General features: G+C 47.7%; 1 protein-coding gene across 1 annotated transcript in view; it reads right to left on the reverse strand.

The window, feature by feature from the left end:
* Positions 1–1,257: 1,257 nt before the first annotated feature.
* LOC115472864 (cadherin-18-like) overlaps positions 1,258–14,326 on the reverse strand; it is a 588,666-nt gene continuing 575,597 nt past the window's right edge. The window contains exon 9 of the mRNA XM_030207339.1: positions 1,258–1,846. Coding sequence (XP_030063199.1) covers positions 1,356–1,846 — 491 coding nt within the window. The 3' untranslated portion in view covers positions 1,258–1,355. The remainder of the gene's footprint in view (positions 1,847–14,326) is intronic.

The raw sequence follows: 14,326 nt of genomic DNA on the forward strand, positions 1-14,326 counted from the left end.
ATAAGGCTACATAGGAAGGAAGGCCCCTTAGCTGCAAGAGCCTGCTATTGGGTGAATTTGCTTAAATAAATCTTAATAAATAAATGAAGAAATATATGCATAAAAGTAAAGAGAGGAAAACATGAGTAACCTTGAAAGCTCTGGTGCTCCAGCTTGGGGTCCTGTTTTCATAGGGATACTACCCTTCTGTTTCTAGGGCAGAATGCTTGAAAAAAAATATACTTAGTGATTCTACAAGATTGTGTTTACATGGAGAGACTTAGGTATCTGTGTACTGCTTCACTTAAGAAAGGAAGCCCTTAGCACATTATTGATTAAAGAAATATATTGTGTCTCCTATAGTCTCAGACAGAGCTGGGAATGCAAACCATGTTATGTGATTTAACACTATAATGCCAGTATATACTAACTCTAGAAAGTGAAATCAGGGCCACCGAGAGACTGAGCCGGGCTCGGGGCAGGGCCACCACTGCGCCCCCCCCCCCCCAGATTGCTGCCGCTGCCCCCCCAGGATTGCCGCTGCCGCCCACCCTGCCGCAACTCCACATACCTCGGCTGGCAGGGTCCCCAGGCCCCACCAGCAAAAGAAGCCTTCTTCCAGCGCTGTTCTTCACTCCGCCGCATTGCCTGCCCTGTCCTTGTGGCTGCTTTTCCCCTCATGTCGTGCATGCTCAATTTCATCAAAACCGAGCATGCGTGACATGAGGGGAAAAGCAGCCGCAGGGCAGGCAATGTGGCAGAGTAAAAACAGCAGTAGAGGAAGGCTTCTTCTGCTGGCGGGGGCCTGGGGAGCCCCGTCAGCCAGACCAGAGACCCCCGAAGCCCTGTGTCTGCTCTTCCCCAGCCTCTAAGGGGGGGGGGGGGGCTGGTGTTGGAGTTTCCTCTCTGCTGCTGCTCCTGTCGGGATGCGATCACCCGAGTCCCATCAGGAGCAGGAGAGAGACCCCAGCGCCGGGAATCTTGCACCCCATCCCCCCTCTCGGCCGCCCTGACTGAAATCAAGGACTTAAATGAAGGCTTAAAAAAATATATATTGTCTTTGCAGATGCAATAACATTTCCATTGCTGTTGGACTTTTATTTAGGTGCACTGACTGCTAGGGTACCGTGGACTTTATTGAGCAATTAAAAAATATACACATGTGAAAATAGTTTTTTTTTTTTTTTTTTGTATTTTCAAAATCTGATTTCTTTCCATTCGAAGAACCCAGTTCCAGACATGAAAAGGGCACTTCTTTTCTACAGTAAAAGTGCACAACTTGCTCAGTTCCAAGGATTCATTTATTGTAACTGTTGCTGTGGTTACACTATTTTCCCACTTGATCAGGAGATAAAATCATTTTCCTGTGGGGATAACTAAGTTGTTCTTTCTGGTTCTATATCTCCATAGAGTTCTGCTAGTTTTTTAAACTCTGGTCCCCAGTCGTCAAGGTATGTATAATCCTGCTCAGAATGTGTAGCAATTGAATCCAGAGAACTGATAGACCCAGCTTCTGATCTGTGCCCCTCATATGCGTAGGTCTGAAGAGAGTCATAAGGAGGCCCACTAGAATCAAGGTCTGCCTCAGCCAGTCTATGTCTAAGGAATTCCTTAACATCCAGGGTGTCCTGATTGGATGGAGGCTGATGTTTAGGTGTGGACATCACTTCAGGCCTGACATCTCTTCGGTACTTCAGCTCCTCTGCAGCTGAGGGATTTCGTAAAGCTGTGATGTCAAACGCTTCGGTGTCTTCCTCCCCACCACCTTCATCATCATAGGTGACCACATTTTCTCGAACGTCTTCTTCCGAAATGATCAGGGGCTCTTTTTTGCTGCGTCTCAGTGTGATGAAAAGGACCACAATGGCTGAAAGGAAAATTGAAGAAATTAGCTTAGGTGTTTGCGGAGGAGAATTTGAAATTCAGTAAATAGTGTCTTACTGTAGCTTTAATGCATTTAGAAATGGATTTTGTGCTCCGGCTTGAGAAGTGCTGTATGATAAACCACTTCTGTGCTGCTATATAATGATGGATATGACTTATCTTGGGATTCTATTTACCTTGCACACAATCTTCATAATACCCTTAACAAGGATGTAGTTAATTATTAATCACTGTGGTCTGCCGTCTCTCAGCTGTCTGAGACATTGTTTTTTTTTTTACCATGCACGAAATCAGCCAGCTGTATACACCAGACTAGAGGCTGGTGATGGCTCCGGTAATTCCATGAGACATCCTGCTTTTGTTTCACAGGTATCATTAAAAATTAAACAGAAAACCTCATGCACAGATCCCATGATTTTCTGTACAGTCCTCTACAGAGTCATTGTAACTTTCTTTCATTAGCATACAGTAGCATAACTTCCAATTCGAGTTTCTATTGTCTGGGACAAGATGGCATTCTAACTCGCTGTTACATCTATATTTATTATTTTTCAAACATTTAAGTATAGAACGTTAAGTACTAATGCCTGCTTACCACAGCTTAAAATGGCATACATGGCACGCTGAGGCACCTGTGATCAATTTTGAATGTGCGCTTGCAAACAGCGCACTAAGGGGGTCTTTTACAAAGCCACACTAGCGTTTTTAGCTTGCAGTAAACATCAGCTGACGGTAAACGTTGAGACACCCATGGGCGTCTCAGTGTGTACCTCCAGCTGATTTTTACCATGAGCTAAAAACGCTAGTGTGGCTTTGTAAAAGGCCCCCTAATACATATATATATATATATATATATTTTTTAATATGTGGAGGGGTCATATCTGGGGTGGTGTAGTGTGGGCTCATCTATCCAAATCGGCTTGTGCCTCAGCATTGCTGTGCACTAACCAATTAGTGCAGGTTTAGCGGGTGAGCCCCTAAAATTAAAAAAAAATAGCTGGTGTTAGGGGCACATGGCCATTAATGGGGAAAATAGGAAATTCGGCCATTTTAGCCCTGCGGAAAAATGGCCTTGGCACATGAGAAAGACCTGTGTAAGGCTGCGCTAGGGCCACTTTTTAGTGCCATTTGGTAAAATGGCCCCTACTTGCCTAAATGAAATGGGCAGTGCTGGCACGATCAGTATATTGCAATGTATATTCAACACTGCTGCCAAATATACTTAAGTTAAATGCCGGTGGTGGTGGTGCTTTAGTATGGTCACCATGCCAGCTGAAAATATATTCCAGTTTGGTGTGGAGACTGTGACAGTAGGATATAAATATTAGAACAGAAAATATTAAATACTATATTTATACGTTAGGTTTTAACTGTAATCTGCTTTGGACAAACTTTCATGGAGTCAGCAGAATAAAAATTAGGGGTTCTTTCACTAAGCTGCGCTATTAAATGAGCTTAGTGCATCCTAATGGAGGACTTTCGTGTGTACTAAGCCCATTTCTACTGAGGCCATACATTTGGCTTGTATCAGTTACATCTTTTTCTTGCCATATGCTAATGTTAGCATTAGCACATGGCCACTGAAATAAACAAATGAGGCAGACCTTACTGCCTTCAATTCAGAAGGCACTAAGGGATCCCGTGTAAAGCCAGCATTATACAGTTAGAGCGCTAGCTGAATAGTGCTTGATGCTCATTCTCCACACCTGATACACTCCCTCTCCCCCCAAAATGTTAAAAAATTAAATACCACATAGCTAGTTTGTGCAAATGGCAAAACTAAACACATAAATCTTTAACTTCAAGGGGTCCTTTTACTAAGGTGCTGCTCAGGGGCGTAGCCAGACTTTGGCGGGAGGGGGGCCAGAGCCTGAGGTGAGGGGGCACATATTAGCCCCCCCCGGTGCCGCAGACCCCCACCGCCACCTTTGACCCCCCCCCCCGCGCCCTCCCCTTTCGAACCCCCTTCACGCCGCCACAACCCTCCACCGAGGCCACCGCCACCGTCAGGTACCTGTGCTGGCGGGGTTCCCCAACCCCTGCCAGCCGAAGTCCTCCTCAGCCGGTCTCCGGGCCAGCACGTTGCTGCAGGTGATGTGGAAGCCTAGGATTCTGTTTCTTCTGAGTGAGTCGTCCTGACGTCCTGCATGTGGACCCCTGCCAGCACAGGTACCCGATGGCGGGGGGAGGGTTAGTGGCGGCAGGGAAGGGGGGTCAAAAGGGTCGGCGGGGCCAGGGCCAAATCTGGGGGGGGCCCAGGCCCCCGTGGCCCCACATAGCTACGCCCCTGGTGCTGCTTAAAAGGGCTTATCAAAGGGTGCACTGAGGCTTCCTGCAGTAAATTTCAACTTTGTGCGCACTATCCATGTGCTAAAATATATATTTTTTAATTTTTTTGGACAAGGGGGTGTGTCAGGGAGGGTAGAGACTGGGCATTTCTACATTAATCAGTTAGTGCGTCATCATTGCCATGCACCAACGGCTCCTCTTACCAAGATGCAGTAAAAGGGCATCGGCGTGTGCATTTGCCGCCCACCAAGGCCCCCTTTCACCGCAGTGGGTAAAATGTTATTTCCCCTCCCATCCCCTCACCCCCCCCCCAAAAAAAAAAAACCCCTGCACTAATCACAGGGATTGATGTGCGGCCATTTCTGGGAGGAGCCCTTACTGCCACCTATTTAAGTGATGAAAAAACATTCACAACAAGACTAACATATGGCTAACAAAGGCACAAAAAATATGCATATAATTAGAGAAACCTCTCAGAATTATGTTTCAGCCACATACACATACAGCTCAACTGAAGAAAAGCCTTGTACATAGATGATAATTAAGGGACCCTTTTACTAAGCGGCGGTAAACCCACTGCAGGCTTACTGTGCTCCAATGTGGAGCTACTGCCGGCCTAATGCGGTGGTAGTTCCACTCCCAGCATGCGGAATTTCCAGTGATAGTGAAAATATTCAAAAAATATATCCACAGGGTTTTACCCGGCGATAATCGAGCAGCACCATCCGCTACCAGATTACCGCCGGGTTAGCATGGTAGCCCTTACTACCACCTCAGTTGTTGGTGGTAAGTGCTTCCCCCGCTTCATGACTGCATGGTAAGAACAATCGTACCACATGGTCATGTGTTTTTTTTTTTGCTTTTTTACCCACTGTGGTGAAAAGGGCCTTAGCATGTGAAAGAAATGGTTCCCGCCGCTAGCGCAGGGCCCTTTTTACCGCAGCTTAGTAAAAGGGCCCCTAAGTTATCCTTCATAGCACTTTCTCTCACATAATTTATATGCTTTGTAACTAAGAGGTCTTTTTACTAAGCTGCAATAGGTGCTTATGCATGCCTAATGCAGAAAAAAATGGAATACATGGTAATGGCAACATTAGCGCATGGCCATTAATGCAAAAATAGAAAAAGCCATTTTTATGGCCATGGTAAAATGGCCTTAACGTGCGGGAAAGACCTGTGTAAGGGTGCACTGCAGTCATTTTTTTTACCACAGCTTAGTTAAAGGACCCCTAACATAGTAACATAGTAGATGACGGCAGAAAAAGACCTGCACGGTCCATCCAGTCTGCCCAACAAGATAAACTCATATGTGCCGCTTTTAGTGTATACCTTACCTTGATTTGTACCTGTCTTTTTCAGGGCACAGACCGTATAAGTCTGCCCAGCACTATCCCCGCCCCCCAACCACCAGCCCCGCCTCCCACCACCAGCTCTGGCACAGACCGTATAAGTTTGCCCAGATCTATCCCCGCCTCCCAACCACTAGCCCCGCCTCCCCCCACGGCTCTGCCACCCAATCTCCGCTAAGCTTCTGAGGATCCCTTCCTTCTGAACAGGATTCCTTTATGTTTATCCCACGCATGTTTGAATTCCGTTACCGTTTTCACCTCCAGATTATACATACAGTATATCATATATAAATATGCCTCTGTTGGTCAGCCTTACAGTGGTATTATCGTAAATGTTTTGAACTTAGGTGTCCAGTGGTGTGAACATTATTATATTTGTTTGTTTTCAGATAAATATACGTCCCTAGATAACATGTGTTTTCTGCATCAACAGTCTTAGGTGAATCATGAAGTATAAAAATAAACTAAATTCAGTTTACAACAGATGCTTATTGAATATACAGTACCCACACTCACTATTTCTCAGAAGCAAGAGATTCTCCATGTGAAGATTATGAATTGTAGTATTCAAGAAAGAGCCAGAGGTACAGGTGCATTTCTCATCAATGTCCACCTGAACCCATAATTTCCCACTCAGCAGACACCCTTAGCATCTCTATCTGATCTGATGGTCTGAGATACCTTATCTGACTTTGAATATCTGAGATAAATGTCTGTCAGTCTAATTTCCAAAGACAGTCTGAAACCATCTTAATCTAGCTAAAAGAGACATTCTGACACCACAGGTTAACTAGTGTCAAAAACTGACAGAGTCAATTTCGGTGGCAAGGAAAAGCATAAATGACAAAGCTTGAGACTGAAAGGATCACTCCTTGATTTGTCCTGACAGCTGAGAAGTAGGCTAAAATAAGCTATTACAGAAGTGGAACTATACTGGATTATTATTATTATTATTATTATTATTAACAGAGGAGAACATATTTACAATTAAAATTATCTTGATTATGTCTTATGATAGGGAACCTATTTTGCAGAATGAGAAATGGGCTGCTGAAATTGTTAAGGGGACAAGCACTGAGCAGAGTGAAAACAACTCCATAGATGGTGCTGCTCTTGAAAGTGAAGCACAGCCTGATCTATTCAGAAATCAAGAGAAGTTATGGAAAGTCAGCATTTCACACCATCAAAACTTTCACCAAGAAATATAGTGGGACCTGCAGATGAACTCACAATTCATCCCAATTCATCCAGTCTGTCCAAAATTCTGCAGCACGGCTAATTTTCCGTCAAAATCGGTATACGCACATTAGCCCACTCCTCAAATCACTTCACTGGCTCCCTGTCCACTTCCATATACAGTTCAAACTTCTCTTCCCTATCATCAAGCCGATCAATCCATAGACTGATGGGTGGTGTCCATCTACCAGCAGGTGGAGATAGAGAGCAATCTTTTGCCTCCCTATATGTGGTCATGTGCTGCCGGAAATTCCCCAGTATGTTCTCTATCTCAGCAGGTGTGTGGTCACACAGCAGCAGCTCTGGCTAGGTCTCCAAGCCTAATTGTTTAGGTTTTGTTGAGTACCTGGGGTTGAGGGCTCTTCGTGAGCAAGTGCAAACCTGGTGGTGCCAGGACCCTCCTTTTCTCCTCCCTCCCGCTGGCTCCGTTAAAAAAAAATTTAAACGTTCAAAAAGGACGTCCATTTGCAGCTGCTCACTGGAACAAGTCGTCGCTGCTCAGAGCAAGAAGCAGGTAATTTTTACCTTTTACTAGCGGGCAGGGGGTTCCCCGAACGATCTCCATGTGGCTATGGCCTCGGATGGCAAGGGCGCGAAAAGACGCTCCCCAGAATGCATTCGCGCGCCTAGCGGGGAAGAGGGGGGATCGAAGGTAGAGTCGCCCTTTTTGGGCGCCCTTTCGGAACTGGGAGAGTTCACCGGTTTTTCCTCCGGCGCGGCGGCCTTTCCCGCTTTAGGCGCCCATCCCCCACTGGCCGCCCTCCCGGTCATGACCGGTCACGCGGCTCGGTCGGCTTCTTCTTGGGCCGCCCTCGAGATGGGAGACGTTAACGGCTTGGGCGCCCTTGAATCAGGCGACAGTAAGAAGTCAGCGAAATTAAAACGCCCTTCTTCCCGCGCAGCTCCTTTACGGAGTTTCGCGCCGGATGCCATTTTGGACGTGCAACACGCCTCTCCCCCGCTACTGGGAGCGCAGATGGAGGGTGCCTCTAGGGACGTGGCACAGGCTGCAGAAATGCACAGACTGGGGGGTTTCTCCCCTGAGTTCATTTTGCTGCTGCATCAGGCCTTTCTTATGCAGAACACTGCCCCTGCCCACCTCTCTGATCGGGGTGATGAGGCCTCTATGCTTAAGCGCCCTCGGGTGGATCTTCCACCCTCGGGGGACTCAGTCTCCTCTGATGTGGTTGACGGCAGCGTGTCTGAGTTCTCCCAGAGATCCTTAGCGGAATCGATGGAAGAGACTGATCCTCGCTCAGATGGAGCGGACGACCCCTCTGCAGCGCGGCTTTTTCGCTCAGAGGATTTGCCCAACCTGCTTGTGCAGGCCATGAGCATTTTGAAGATTGCCTCTCTGGAGGAATGCTCTCTCTCAGCCTCTACTGGCTCCGTCATTATGCTGGGAATGAAGCGCCCGCCTAGAACCTTCCACGTTCATGAAGCCATGCAGACCTTAATTTCAGCGCAATGGGATGCCCCTGAGGCGAGCCTGAAAGTAGCCAGGGCTATGTCCCGTCTGTACCCCTTTCCTGAGGGGGAACGGGAAGCCTTTGTCTGGCCCACGGTAGATTCCTTAATCACTGCCGTGACTAAGAAAACAGCGCTGCTGGTGGAAGGTGGCACTGCCCTGAAGGACGCCCAAGACAGGAGAATGGAGGCAGCCTTAAAGTCGTCCTTTGAGGCGGCCGCTCTGAGTTTGCAAGCCTCGGTTTGCGGCTCCTACGTGGCTAGGGCGTGCCTGACTGTTTTGCAGCGGGCTTCCCCATCGGACCCTTCCTGGAGGGCGGAATGGCCGACCCTGAAGTCGGGTTTGGCCTACTTGGCAGACTTGCTGTATGATGTTTTGAGAGCCTTGGCCAAGGGCATGGCTCAAACAGTCTCTGCGCGGCGGTGGCTCTGGCTTAAGCACTGGTCTGCTGACCATGCCTCTAAATCTCGCCTAGCTAAGCTGCCTTTTAAAGGCAAGCTGCTCTTTGGGGACGAACTGGACAAGATCGTGAAGGAGCTCGGCACATCCAAGGGCAACAGGTTGCCGGAGGTCAGGACTCGGGCCGGCAGTGCCCGTCCTGGTTTCTCTAAGGGCCAATTCCAGGAAGCCCGTTGGTATCGCCCGGGCAAGTCGGCCTCCTTTGCCTCCGCTTCCTTCAAACGGAACTTCTCCCCCAAGCAGCATTCCTTTCGTAGGGACCGCCGTCCCAGAGGTTCGTCCTCCGGCCCGCCCCCAGGGTCGCGTACCCAATGACGGGGACCTGGTCCATGGCCCAGTGTAGATAGGAGGGAGGTTGTCTTCGTTTCTGGGCGAGTGGACCAGGGTAACTTCAGACGCTTGGGTTCTGGAAGTCATCAGAGACGGCTACAAGCTAGAGTTCTGCCGACCCCTAAGAGACGGGTTTGTAAACTCTCCTTGCAAGTCTCGGGTCAAAGCAGCTGCTGTGCAGCAGACTTTGAGCAACCTGATCCGCCTGGGCGCGGTGGTCCCGGTGCTAGTAGATCAGCTTGGCAAGGGGCGCTACTCCATTTACTTTGTGGTGCCAAAGAAAGAAGGATTTGCTCGGCCTATTCTAGACCTCAAGGGAGTCAATCAGGCCTTGAAAGTTCGGCACTTCCCGATGGAGACCCTCCACTCCGTAATAGCTGCGGTGAAAAAGGGAGAATTCCTGGCCTCCCTGGACATCAAGGAAGCTTACCTACATATTCCCATCTGGCCGCCTCACCAGCGCTTTCTGCGCTTTGCAGTGCTGGGCCGACACTTCCAGTTCAGAGTCCTCCCGTTCGGGTTGGCTACGGCTCCGCGGACCTTCTCCAAAGTAATGGTGGTCATCGCAGCCTTCCTCCGCAAGGAGGGAGTGCAAGTCCATCCCTATCTGGACGACTGGCTGATCCGAGCCCCTTCCTATGCGGACTGCGGGAGAGCTACAGACAGGGTCATTGCTCTTCTGAGCTCCCTGGGATGGATCATCAACTGGGAGAAAAGCCAGCTGCGCCCGACTGGAGTATCTGGGAGTTCGAATCGACACCCAAGTGGGCAGAGTGTTCCTGCCGGACAACCGGGGCGTCAAGCTTCAGACCCAGGTGGGCCAGTTCCTAGCCTCTTCGAGCTTGGGACTATGTGCATCTGTTGGGCTCCATGATGGCCACGATGGAGGTAGTGCCCTGGGCCAGGGCTCATATGAGACCACTACAGCACTCTGTTCTGCGGCGGTGGACTCCAGTCTTGGAGGATTACGCTGTACGCCTTCCTTTGGATCCAGCGGTGCGAAAGGCGCTGAGATGGTGGCTGAGGCCAGGCAAGTTGTCCACAGGAATGCCTCTTACGACCCCGGAATGGGTTGTCGTCACGACGGACGCCTGCTTGACGGGCTGGGGAGCCCACTGCCTGGGATGGACAGCGCAGGGGCTCTGGTCTCCTGAAGAGATGAAATGGTCCATCAACCTCCTGGAGCTCCAAGCCATTCGGTTGGCGCTTCTAGAGTTTCTCCTGGTACTGGTGCTGAGGCCTGTACGGGTCCTGTTGGACAATGCCACGGCTGTGGCCTATGTCAATCGCCAGGGAGGTACCAGGAGCGCCCCTCTAGCCAAGGAGGCCATGAAGCTATGCCTGTGGGTGGAAGCAAATCTGGAACAGCTGTCGGCAGCCCACATTGCGGGAGTCATGAATGTCAAGGCGGACTTTCTCAGTCGCCATACCTTGGATCCCAGAGAGTGGCAACTGTCTGCTCAGGCGTTCTTGGACATCATGAAATGCTGGGGCCGGCCGAGCCTGGATCTGATGGTGTCCTTGGCCAATTGCCAAGTGCCGCGTTTTTTCAGCAGAGGACGGGACCCTCGATCTCTGGGAGTCGATACTCTTCTCCAGCAGTGGCCGGCACAGGAGCTTCTCTATGTGTTCCCGCCCTGGCCCATGATGGGCAGGGTGCTAGGCCGGGTGGCAAAGCATCCGGGCCGGGTGATCCTGGTGGGTCCGGATTGGCCCAGACGTCCCTGGTATGCGGACTTAGTCAGACTTTCGGTGGACGGCCCTCTGCGGCTGCCAGCGGAGCGGGGCCCCTTACATCAGGGTCCCGTGGTGATGGAGGATCCCTCCCCCTTTTGTCTTACTGCCTGGCTCTTGAGCGGAAGCGGCTGAGGAAGAAGGGCTTCTCAGACAAGGTCATCGCCACTATGCTGAGAGCGAGGAAGCGCTCTACTTCCACCACTTACGCCAGGGTTTGGCATACCTTTGCCTCGTGGTGCGAGGCAGGCTCTGTATTGCCCTGGAATATTTCCCCTCTCCCTCTTCGGCGGTGGTGAGCTGGGCAGAGTGTCCCTTGGTGGGTGTAATTCTCTAAGTGCTGAGTCCTGCGGATGGAGCTTTGATATCGACATACTGGGGAATTTCCGGCAGCACATGACCACATATAGGGAGGCAAAAGATTGCTCTCTATCTCCACCTGCTGGTAGATGGACACAACCCACCAGTCTATGGATTGATCGGCTATGATTAAGGGAAAGAAAATTATCAGGTATGATACATAATTTTACCTTACTGACCTTTAAATGCATCCATTCTGCAGCCCCCCATTACCTCTCCACTCTCATCTCTCCCTACATTCCTCCCCGTGACCTCTGCTCACTGGACAAATCTCTCTTGTCGTGCCCCTTCGCCTCCACTGCTAACTCCAGACCGTTCCTTTTCCTTCGCGGCACCTTATGCCTGGAATAGACTTCCTGAGCCTGTACGTCTAGCTCCATCTCTACCTGTTTTCAAATCTATGCTGAAAACCCACCTTTTCACTGCTGCTTTGGGCTCCTAGCCACTACTCATTTGCCTCCCCCCTTGTTCCTTCTCTCGCCCTTAATTGTCTTGTCTGTCTGTATTATTTTTAGATTGTAAGCTCTATTGATCAGGGACTGTCTCTCTATGTCAGGTGTTCAGCGCTGCGTGCGTCTGATAGCGCTATACAAATGTTAATAATAATAATAAAAGATGGAAATGCATTGTGAATTTTAATAGCAAACTATGGGGCCCTTTTACTAAGCCGCATAAGCGTCTACGCGTGCCCAATACACGGCAAAATGGAGTTACCACCCAACTACCATGTGGGTCTTGTGATAATTTCATTTTTGGCGCACATCCAATAAGCACGCCTGAAAAATATTTGTTATTTTTGGGCGCACATAACAGACGCACACCAAGTGGCATTTGGCGTGCACAGGTCATTACCGCCCGGTTACTGTGTGAGTCTTTACCACGAGGTCAATGGCTGGCAGTAAGGTCTCTGACCCAAAATGGACGTGTGGAAATTTTCATTTTGCTGCATGGCCATTTTCGGTTAAAAAAAGGGCTTTTTTTACAGGCACGTGCCCAAAACCCACGCCTACGCTACCACAAGTCATTTTTCAGCGTATCTTTGTAAAAGGACCCCTATGTACTTGCATTAGACTTTAAATACTGTCCAGTGTGCACAATTTACACAAGGACACATTTGAGGAGACCTAATTAATTTAGCTCAGTAGAACCATTTGAATATTCACTATGGTGCCAATTTTTGAAGCACCATTCACATTTTGGAATTTCTTAACTAGCATTTAAGGGCATATTTATTAACATGTGCTACTGTTAATGGGTGTTATTTTACCACTAACTCATGTTATTTTATCACATGTCCTATTTTATGCAATGAGACTACTCCTCACCCTTAAGAAAAGTCCCTCTATACCTAGTCTAGGCCATCTTAAGAGCACTGATCTCACCCCGGAGGAACTGAGCTAGGAGGGGCAGAGTCAATACCTGGAAGTTTAAAAGACAGGGCCAGGCACAGGGAAGGAAGATTAGGAGTCCCAGCAGCTGTGGCTGCAGTTGCTGTATACAGTTTGTAGCCTGGCTAAGGTAAACCAACTTTGCTGCTTGTTAAGACTTACAAGCCTTGCTGAGGTCTGGCTGGAGCCAGACCTGAGTTCTAAGAAAACTGTGAGTGGGGGAGTAGCCTAATGGTTGAGTTATTCCCTGGGCCACTCCAAGAACCCTCGCCCGGTGTCTCACAGAGAACTAGTTACTAATAACTGAAGTTAGCAGTAAATTAACACATCTTAATGATAGCCTAACCAGTCATCCCCCAACCGGACAGGCTAGGAGTGGACCAGGGCAGGGCAAAGTTAGGGCAAAGCATCAACTTAGCTGTTTAGCTGACAATATTCAGTCCACTCGCCAGTTAAGTAACATGTGAAGAAACAGTGTGTTTTAATAAAGCCTGTAAAATGTTTTGGGTATTTTCCTGCATTGTTCTAAAGTGTATTTCTCCTGTTTGGCCAGCAGATGGTGTAAGAGGAAGGAATAATCCACTAAATCACTAGCGGATGATGAATCAAATAGGAGTAACAATGCACTTTTTCCTTCACTCAATATGTCTTACCCTATCCAGCAAAGAACCTATAACTGTTTCTGTACTATAAAAAGATTGAAAGCCTGACTGAGATGTATAAAGAAAAACACAAAGTGGGGAGGAAAATCCTTATGTACAGCAAAAGCAATGGACACAGAAAGTGAGGACGAGTTGAAGAGGAAATCCGGAAATCTTTATTAATGGTTAACTAACGACCCGACACAGCCATGTTTTGGCATCCAAGCCTGCATCAGGGGTCAAACACATCTACACAGAAATAAATAAAGATCTCTGGATTTCCTGGTCAACTCATCCTTACTTTTTGTGTCCATTGAGATGTATAAAGAACATCATATTGCTCCAAAAATTGATTTAATTGTAGCATAACTAAACCTTTTAATAATGTAGTTAAAAATGGAATCGAGGCTACTGACCTATAATTTGACACGAATGATTTTGATTGTTTTGCATCCTTCAAGATTACAATTATTTCCCCAAACTGTTCTGGAAAATTACCCAAGGATAATTGTGATTCAATTCATGACATCAAATGACCCCCCAAATGATGGTGGTGCCAATTCCATCAGATAAGAGGGACTGAGATCCACAAAACAATAAGTTGAAACATATTTCTTAAAGAGTTTAGATAATTCACTCCACTGAATAGTGGAGAAATCCCTCTAGACTCAATCAGTAGGTATCCCTCCCATAGGAAAACTACATCTTTAGTAAACCCAGATCTAAGTTTTACTATTCTCTCTTGTAAAAACTTGGCTAATAGATCTGATGAAATAAGTTGTTCATCAGTCTGAGTGTGATATACAGTACTTCTTAAAAGCAAATTTATGAGAAAAAAATAGTTGTTTCACAGTAGAACAATTCTTCCCAATTAATCTATCATAATATCTTTTCCTAGCTGACTTCAAAGCTTGCTTATAATTATGCAGTGCTTCACGCCAGGCAACCCTAGTTGAATCATTTTTATCTTTACACAATTTTCATTCCAGTTTTCTACATAATCGCTTTAACTGTAATAAGACTGGGGTGAACCACTTATCACTTTTCCTTAATTGTTTCAACTTTAACCTTAAAGGAGCCAAGTTCTCTAAAATTGCAACACTGATTTCAAGCCTTTTACCTATCAAGTTAACATCTTCATCATCAGCATATTGTGATTAGAACTGAACCAGCAGAATTTTAGGACAAGGTTATACCTTAATGCACCTT

The sequence above is a fragment of the Microcaecilia unicolor genome, chromosome 1, assembly GCF_901765095.1.
Source record: "Microcaecilia unicolor chromosome 1, aMicUni1.1, whole genome shotgun sequence".
In the NCBI taxonomy this organism is placed as follows: domain Eukaryota; kingdom Metazoa; phylum Chordata; class Amphibia; order Gymnophiona; family Siphonopidae; genus Microcaecilia; species Microcaecilia unicolor.